This window comes from Morone saxatilis, unplaced genomic scaffold, assembly GCF_004916995.1.
Source record: "Morone saxatilis isolate NCDOM2014 unplaced genomic scaffold, NCSU_SB_2.0 Contig9, whole genome shotgun sequence".
NCBI classification, from domain to species: Eukaryota; Metazoa; Chordata; class Actinopteri; family Moronidae; genus Morone; species Morone saxatilis.
The window spans coordinates 5,706,698-5,716,391 of record NW_023340268.1 but is presented as its reverse complement, the minus strand read 5'-3'; the positions used below and the strand labels follow the sequence as shown (position 1 = coordinate 5,716,391).

General features: G+C 40.1%; 2 protein-coding genes across 2 annotated transcripts in view; one reads left to right on the top strand and one right to left on the bottom strand.

Annotated features, from left to right (window-relative positions):
* Positions 1–2,405: 2,405 nt before the first annotated feature.
* On the bottom strand, positions 2,406–3,996 carry cdca5 (cell division cycle associated 5). The gene has a single exon (XM_035681492.1). The coding sequence runs from the start codon at positions 3,887–3,889 to the stop codon at positions 3,137–3,139; it is 753 nt and encodes a 250-aa protein (XP_035537385.1). The 5' UTR covers positions 3,890–3,996; the 3' UTR covers positions 2,406–3,136.
* Positions 3,997–4,055: 59 nt separating this feature from the next.
* The window catches only part of psmb2 (proteasome 20S subunit beta 2), an 11,130-nt gene continuing 5,491 nt past the window's right edge, over positions 4,056–9,694 (top strand). The window contains exons 1-3 of the mRNA XM_035681493.1: positions 4,056–4,299; positions 4,802–4,924; positions 5,078–5,148. Coding sequence (XP_035537386.1) covers positions 4,209–4,299; positions 4,802–4,924; positions 5,078–5,148 — 285 coding nt within the window. The 5' untranslated portion in view covers positions 4,056–4,208. The remainder of the gene's footprint in view (positions 4,300–4,801; positions 4,925–5,077; positions 5,149–9,694) is intronic.

Here is a 9,694-nt window from a genome sequence, read left to right as displayed (position 1 = left end):
TCTCCTCTCTCCTCTCCCCTCTCCCCTCCCTCCCTCTCATGAAAAGAGTGTCTTGGCAGGGTAATTAAGAATGGCCTCTAAACACAGGAGTATGGCAGGAACGCTCCAGATGAAAGTAAATGATTAAAATAATTACAGGCTGAGAGCTGACGAGCCGGAGTGTGGGGTGGCCGCCGGACATTTGTCGGTAATTAGATAATTAATCTGAATGCAAATGATGAGCCCTAACGAAGCAGTCAAGCTGAACCAGCGACAACTGCCGTGAGTGAAATGTGAGGGGTGGAGGAGGGTTGTGTGGAGGGTGGGGGGGGAGAAAAGAGAGGGGAAGCAGAAGAAGGAGAAGAAAAAAACACATGAATATGAGTGTAAAATATCCAACCTCCCCCAAAAAAAATCAGCATGAACAGACTCTAAAGAAAAAGAGCCAGCACAAGCAGCCGCATTGTAAATCAATAACTGTTTCTGGCAGTGACAGCTCACAAAACACCCTCCTGCCTCACTCTGTTTGTAACTTTCAGTCATAGTGACAAGCAGACATGAATACCTTGTTAAAAATATACAAAAGAGAGAGAAAGAGAGAGAGAGAGAGAGAGAGCACCCTGCATGTGTTATGCTCTGCAGAAAAAATAATAATAATAATTTAAAATAAAAAAACTCCTTTCCCAGGGAGCTGAAATGCCAAATGAAGGGGTATGAACATGAAATGGCACCTAAGGAAGAAAACAGAGCACGCTTTGCACACCCTAAAATGCGTGAGCAAATTGTGGATTTACTCGCTCTCTGCTACACACTCAAACACACACACAGACACACACTCATTATCTCTCTCTATGTGAATCTTTCTCACTCACAAATACTATCAGCATGTTGTACGTGCTCTTTTTTTTCCCCAAAGTTGGTATAACAGGTGTAGATATACTTGTCAGCATCATCTGCAACACTGTGGATCCTCTTTTTTTTTAGATTTGAATAAAGATCTTCATTTATTATAATTCCACCTAATACACAGTTATATTGGTGTGGAAGGTGTGGCACTTCTGTGTGCGTTTTTGCAGCTTATACGAATAAATAAAGTCTCATACAGTATCATAATAAGTGATTTACTTAATACAGATAAACACCAGCATGAATCTTGCAACAAGGCAGCAGTTTAATGAGAATCAAATTCTAAATCTCATCTACTGATGGTGAATTTAAAGTTTTTTTTCCATCTCACAAAGGAAAACTTCTCAAATGTTAAATGTTGTCTGAACCAAACTAGCTCTACAAGAACTTTCCCTTAGCAAATTATCCTAATAATTTGTCTAAATCAGTGGTTCCCAACCTTTCTGACCTGCCATGTATAATTCAGACCTCTTGTTATAGGTTTAACAAGGTAATGGGATAAAACGCATTGATTATAGAGAAGTGTCCTGACCTCCAGGTTCGGAGCCACTGGTCTAAATGGTGGTAAAACTTGTCAGAAGAATACAAATCAGACACACTTTGATCAGAAACCCACTAAAAATATTGAGGTTTAATATCCAGCTGTAGTTGCTATACTGTCCCCTTGATAGTACTTAAATTATTTTATAGGAAATTGACAGTCATGGCTGTTTTTGGATAAGAACATCTTAAGAAACACTAAAATAGAAATCACATGTTATTGTTATGACCCAGGTGTTCCCAACATTTTTAATGTCATGGACCCCGACAGTCGATGCACATTAGACCACAGACCCCCAAACCTGAAAGGATTTGGTCTTAAGGAATCCTCTCTGAATGTTTTTAAGGCCTTAAGTAGAATATCTGAGTCTCTTTAGCTCTTTAGGTTAGATTAACACCACTTTTTTAGAACATTTTGGCCTCATTTGGTGTTCTGATGATGGTTGTGGAGAGTGCTGACTCCCATAGATATCCCGTTGTGTTAAGATCTGTTTATTTTACAATCAATTATCCAGCCTTTCCTTCAATGTGTCACCTGTCTGTGTATCCACTGCAAATAAATCAGATCCAGTTTATCTAACATAGAAGGCTGCACAGTCAGATGCAAGCATGAGGGCTGATAACATCCCCCCCTCCCCCTCCCTCCTCTTGTTAGTAGCAAATTATGCAACACATCCACTTACACCTTCAAGAGCCTCTAGAGGAAACCGTTTTACCTGTCCACCACTCTCATTAAATCCAGACAGATCGCCCACTCACTCAATCCAGTCTGCCTCATCATAAATCACTAGAGACCAATGTTGTGTTCAGGAATGTGTTGTTGTTGTTGTTGTGTTTGGCTATTACCTTAATAAGCCATGTGCAGGTTAACATTATCAGTAACACGTGCGGTCTGTATACTATAAACACAGACAAAACCTTAATGTGTGCAGAATAAAGGATTTCTGTAAAATAGACTGACTGAAAGAACGGAACCTGTCTGCTGGAGTATTTATTTACATTTACAAAGCAAGCAAAAATAAAAACACATTTTCTTTTATGTTTAAAGAAGGAAAGATGTAGACAGATGGTCCAAGAATAATAATAATTGTGGCCTTAAAAGTCTTATTCTGAAATTGTATGTCAATTAAATGCGGATGTAAAACATTATTATTATTTTTATTATTATGGTGGTTACAGACATTTATGTTGTTTTTGAGTAATTCAAATATAGTGAACAATGAAGAAAAGCTACATGTAATCACAATCCATATTAAACTGTCACATATTTTCCTTTTATGTGCACAATCAACCAGTTTGAGACAATTAAAACAGCCAAAGGTTGTTTAAAAACAAACTTTGTGTCTGTTAACATGACAAATATAAGATAAAATGATCACAGGAAACCAAATCTTTATAAACGTTTCAACAACAACCAAAATAAAGAACATGCTTTTTAGGTTTTTGAAGAACTCACATGGGATTATACCATTGTACCACCACATAATGACCCAAACAAACAGCATTAAGAGCATTCAAACCAAACAAATGAAACTTTAAAGAGTCAAAAATGTATATACACAGAGCTGGAAATATACAAAAACATGAATGTTTAGAGTATGAAGCACACAGATGAGTGTTGTCCTCCCGGAGACAGAGTTTGTGTCAGCATGAGATAAATCAAACATGCTTTAAAGAGCTTCCTCCAGTCTTTTCTCTCATGAATTAACATTTACTCCACGACCAACTCAAACACTTCTGCCTCCTCAAACTCAGCGTTCATCTTGGCAGCCATCGCGTCCAGCTCCGTGGCGTCTATCTGCGGGACCTTCCTCCTCCTCCTCTTCTCCTTCACCAAGACCACCCCGGGGATGTTCGCGTCCCGCTCGGGGAGACCCGAACCACAGTCCTCCGCCTCAAGCAAAGACGTGAACGAGTTCAGACCGGACAGCGACCCAGAAACCTCCGGACCCGCCTTGGATACGGCGACTCTCCGGATCACCTCGGGGGTTGTGAGCTTCTCAAAGCCGAACATGGTCTCTCTGGAGTCGGGGCTGTTGAAGGACTTCTCGCTGAGCCGGCTGTAGGACCGGCGCACCTTCTGCGACCAGGCCGCGTCCTCTGGATCCACCGGCTCTTGGAGGGGAGGAGGCGGGGAAGGGAGGATGGGTGAGGGCATGGCGGCCTTCTTCTCGACCGAGGAGGAGCCCACAGGACCCGGCGTGGAGACCTTCTGCTTCTTCTGCTGGACGCCCTCCTCTTCCTCCTCCTCCTCCGCCGACCTCCTCCTGTTCTCCTTGTTGTGCTCCGACGGGGCGACTGTTTTTCTGGGCGCTATTTTCCGGACAGTGATGGAGCGTTTCACGACGACAGGAGCCATGTTGTCGCCCCTGTTAACCCGCGGAGAACAACTCAAACGCGCCGACCGCCTCCGCTGCGAGCCGTTAAACTCCGCCACCGTGTTCCGACGGTCCCCTCCGTTCATACCGACTCTTTTTTACCTTTTCCCGCCGGTGAAATACCCGATTACCCGCAAATTTCCCCCTTAAAAAGCGACACGACAACAACAACAGCCCCGTTCAAATTCACCCGCCCGAATCGCGTAAAAAAAAAAATGACGCAAACACGTTTTCCGGTGACGCGACCACGTTTTCCTGTGACGCGGCACGTTTTCCGGTGACGCGAGCAGTCCGCGCCGCTCAGCTCAAACTTTTTGCTGTGTAATCTGCAACAAGCTACAAGAAAACGCCTCTTCTTTCTCCCTTTACCTGCTCGTATCAGTCGGCTCGCACCTGTTATACACAATGGAGTATTTAATCGGGATCCAGGGAGCGGACTTCGTGCTGGTTGCCGCGGACAACGTCGCAGCCAGCAGCATCATTCAGATGAAACACGGTGCGAGAAAACGCGTTAGCTCGGCGTTAGCCACCGAGCCCGCTAACAGATCCTTGTTTTTGTATTAAACCGACTTCTCTTTGTGGAAAATGAGAAGTTAGAGCTGTTTTTTTTTCTTGTAAGCCTTTTATCTAGTGGTGTGACATGAAACTGAACTCCTCGTTTTACCAGAATTTAACACACACACACACATTGTGGATGCTAAACGTAGCTACTGGAAGATAAAGTGATTAAAGCGGATAAAATCAGTTGTTTGCGTTGTGTTTTTGCAGAGTTTGTTGGTGTTTTTTTCTGTCTATAGCCGATAACTGTATGTAGGTTTATATTAGTATCCACCTGCTTAATTAACAACGTTACTTTCTACACTTTAAATCAAAACCAAGGTTAGCATAAGGTGACCAAGCAGGCTTCTGTCAGTGAAAGTGAAAGTAAATGCTGATTCAACGTTGCTCACTCTGGCAGACAGTTAAATAATGATTAAATTCTTTGGTTGTTTTTTCAGACTATGACAAAATGTTCAAGCTGAGTGAGAAGATTTTGCTGCTGTGCGTTGGAGAAGCAGGAGACACAGTCCAGTTTGCAGAGTACATCCAGAAAAACGTTCAACTCTACAAAATGAGGAACGGTGAGGAACCTTTGTAAAGATGATTGTGTGTGTGCGCGTCTCCAGTTTCACTACAAAATATCTAATATCTAACAATGATTTCAAACTGGAAGGCAGCTTGTTATTCATCTGAAACTGTGTTGACTTTCTTTTCCTCGCCGCTGTTTTCTTTAGGTTACGAACTCAGTCCTGCAGCAGCAGCCAACTTCACGAGAAAGAACCTTGCGGATTACCTTCGGAGCAGGGTAACTGTCCCGACACGCACTAATCCCTTTACAGCGTATTCATATTACAGAATATACATGTTATACTTAACGTTAAGTAGCCCGTTGAGCCATAAAAACTCTTAAACTGTCTTTGTTGTATTATAAAGGGGCTCCACTAATTGAGTTGCAAACTAACTTTTGGGGGGAGAGTGAAGACCGGTGGTGATCAACCTGCGGTCTGGGGATCTCCAGGGGTCTTTTAGAGGTCTTTCCCATTGGGTAAAAGTTAGTTCAATAGGAGAATGTATAAGAATGACTAATCTGTTCATTAGTTTCACTCTCTTCACTGTTAATCTGCCAATCTACAGTATAGACGGTATGGAATAACTATTATCTATCTTATCTACATATCATCAAATACGGGTCGGTGGCCTGATGTGTATTCATTTGGGATTACTTGACACCAGAAAGTTTGAGAACCACTGGAGAAGACTATTCATGGTCTACACACTATATTTAAACTATCAAAGCAAATTATAAGTATTTAACTTCCAGTTATTTGTTCGTTTTCACACAAACTGTTGAGTTTTAGCTCCTCGTTTTTGAGCTTCATACTAAACACTAGTATGACCAATTTGAACTTTTCTTTAACTTTTTTTTTAAACTGTGGCTTTAAAAAATACTAAACAATCAAGCTTGCATAGCTAAAGCGTAAAAACACCACATTACGAAGTGAAGCATTGTTTGTAATTTCATGTATTTATTTGAGCGTGTTTTTTTTATTTGTGTGTTCATTTGAAATCATCTTTTCCTTTTGGCACTGGAGTTATTTTTATGCTGTGGTCTTTTACTCTCAGCCCGTTAAACAGCCGTCAACTTCCCATAAAGCGGCGATGGTAGCAGGTACTTTGTGAGAATGGTTTCCTCATGCCCTCGGAAAATTGTGTCTCTTTTTAGTGATCAGTTTGATGAGAGGTGTGACTATAATCATAACCAAAATAATAGTCTGAGTTGACAGGAACATTTTCTTGTTCGAACCTCATAGCTGCACACTATAAAATAAAGAGATGATGTCTTTTTGTGGGTCAACTTTATGAAGTTTTCTCCACTTTTAGTGCTCTTCACTCTCCAAAAGTGTTTTCAAAATAAAAGGAGAGAGCAGTTATAGGTAAGCATCTAAACGTTTAATTGAAGTTAACTTTAATACAGCTTCTTTACGAAAATAAACTAAAGGAACCAGCAAAGTAAGGGAAGGCACTATCATTGCATAGACTTTATAGTACTACGCTGTCAGATATGTTTGTGTGAAACTGACTCTGAAAGTAAGCCCACTCAGCTTTGTGGTGTCTCAATGAATCTAATAGGTACACCTTGTGCTGCATTTTGTATTTCTTTTACCTGTGCTGTGTGCTTAAACAAACCTTTTCAGACCCACTGCAAAGACTCGCAGCACCCAGTGACTTGTATATTTCCTCAGTAGCTAATTAATCCCCTGTACCAGTGGTCACCCTGTAAATTAAGCGTATTCATCGCGGAGTAATGAGTGAACTCACCTGGAAACATTTTAATTTATATTTTAACTTAATTACATTCCACTGTTAGCATTTGCAATCTCATTTTGCTGCAGGGAACGGATGATAGAATCACAAATTAATTAACATAAGTTGAAGTAATACTCACTTCAGATGGCAGCGACAGTCACCATATGTGGATGCTTTACTCATCCATAAATGTGATTTAATTTGGGCTTGAAGTGGTTCAGATTCGACTCAAACATTAAAACACTCACAGAATAGAGGCCTTGCTTGTTTTGGTGACGCGACACTGCTGTGATGTAGCATTAGAGCCGCAGTATTACTCTGAAGTTCAGGTGGGAATTAGGTCTCACTTGCAGTTATACCTGTGTTAGTGCCATTATCAGCTGGAGACATCCGAGCTGAAACAGTAGATGCATTTTGACAGAGCCAGGTACATTTGTCATCTTGTTGTGAATGGTGACTGAGGTTTCTCCCCTTGAGACTTAGTGACAACACCTGAGCCGGCAGCAACCCCCCCCCAACTGCTCCGCTCCTCTGGGTATATTAACAACAAAAAACACGACCTTCAATACCAAACTTTTGACCAAACAAAACAAAAGAAGCTTGAAGGAGCAGCTTTTTCTTTACGTAGGTAAGCTTCGATTTACAACCGAGGGAGTTAACCGGCTAATTCATCTGTATTCATGTTGTTGTTTGTCTTGTTTATTTATGCTGAACACGTCTTGAAAAATGCCGTGCTTTTTGAAATTATAAGTGTGTCCTTGAGGCCTTGCAGAGAGCCCCACAGAAGCAGAATGCACTCTTGCACCAGGCAGTACAGAGGATGACACACGAGCCAGAGCTGGATTTAGGTGCATTTGTACTGTAAGGTAAAAAAGGTGTACTCTGAGTTAAACACCTGTTTGTGTATTTTATTAGTTATAAGAACGCTGTACCTACTCTACACTTAAATGTTGGTTGGTGAAGTTTTTAAGGTCAGTTCCAGTTAGACCCCCGATTGCATAACTGAGCACATTGAACATTGACCAATGTCTTGTTTGAATAAAGTCAAATAAATGTTGTTTTTATAGCCAAAAACTAAATTTTTCTCAAAGGGATTTATAATCTGAACGACTGTAGAAGAGAAAAACTCTCAAACCCTTTAAAAATATGCCAAACTGCTTAATGCATCAGTGTTAAATAACTAATTAACATATAATCTAAAGTGAGAAAAATGCTTCTGATTTTAAAATGCCTGAATGAAAAATAAATAAACAAGCTTAAGAACTAACTTTTGAAACTTTTCGATACTTAGTGCTGTGAACATGTTTACAACTGTTCTCACAAAGTAATGAGGTTTGTTTATGCAGGTCATTTCTGCAAATCTGAGTTTACCATGTGTGCTTTTAAAAAGATAGATACTACAACTCACAATTACTTTCATTGGCAATGAATCTGTTTGCAATTTTCTATATTCATCAATTGTTCAGTTCATAAAATATCAGAAGAATAGTGAAAAGGAGCCATCACAATTTCACACAGCCCAAGATGACGTCTTTAAATAGTTTTCTCTGACCAAAATACTAAGATTTGATTTCACAATAGGACTGGAGAAGCATCAAAACCTCACATTAGTACCTAATAAATCCATTATGAAAATAGTAGCAGATCAATTTTATGTTGCTTGACTAATGAGTTACTCAACTAATTATTTACATGTGTTTTTAGATGTAAAGCACTGTGCTGAAGTCACTTCTGCTTCTCGTATCCGCGCGTCGTCTCTTGCACTAATTTGTTAAGAGTAGTGCAGCCGCCGCCTGTCACAATAGCAGAAGGGTGAAAATAATTACAAAAAACAATTAGTGTGGCAGAGAAGGGAATGTGGGACACATCGAACGGGGGATAGGGGTAGAGCGGGAGCGGGAAGAGGAGGAGGAGCGGGGGCTCCCAGGGGGAAACAACCAGGGCCCAGTAGACAACACTACACAGACCGGAGTGTGAGAACGAGTAGGAGTCAACATATACACACAAATACAATATGCATGCACACAGAGGGACCTATAGGATCAGGATCGTTTCATTCTCTCAAGGTTGTGCGTGTTGTGGAGGATAACATTTATATTCATGCCTTGCCATAAGCTGCGAGTGTATCGTTATTTTTCGTGCCTCACGGTGATGAATTTGGTTTTATGAGTGCAAGATTTACTAATGCTGCGTTCTCAGGAGTGCTCAGAAACTGAAGCAGTAGCAGTTTCTCCTCTGCATCCCACACCTTCCTCAAGCTATGCTCTTTTCACATTCATCAACCTCCAGAGTACATGGACATTTGCAAATTATGTTGTATAAACAGGGTTGTTTTTTTTTTCTCCCCCAGAACATCTTGAGTATGTAGAATATGTAATGTGTGTTGTCCATTTGATTGTGAAACAGATAGAAATCGTCTGCTAAAGTCTTGAATGGTTTAATATCCACTATAAGTAACATTGTTTGACAAACATACAGGAGATGGTTGAATCTGACCTGTATTTGTGTCTTATTTGGGTCAATAATAATTCTCTCTTTGAAGAAGTGTGAGTCTTACTTTAACCATTTAGCACAATTACTACATCACAACTTCAGGGCTGCAATTAATGGTTCATTATTTTCATCATCGTTTGGTCTTTACAAAGTGTCAGAAAATATCTGAAAAAATCCCCATCAAAGTTTCACATCTTTAAAATATTTATTTTGTCCGACCAACGACCCAAAAACCCCAGATATTAATTTGTTTGGCCTTTAAAAAAAAAAAAGTTTTTGTCAGTCAATTCGACTAATCATTTCAACTCTACGTGACTTAAATAATAATCCTGATCCTTTTTATGAAATGTATTTTACTACATTTTCTATTAACACATCTGTTGTAATTTCAAGGAAAATTGATAATAATAATAATCTAACTTGCTAATAATAAGGACAATAAAAACAAAAAATCATTAAAGATAAACAATGGTGCGTTCCACAACTTTTGAACATTTTCAACAACACCAAACATGTACAGCAAAGATAAACTTTGACACAACAGGCTGATT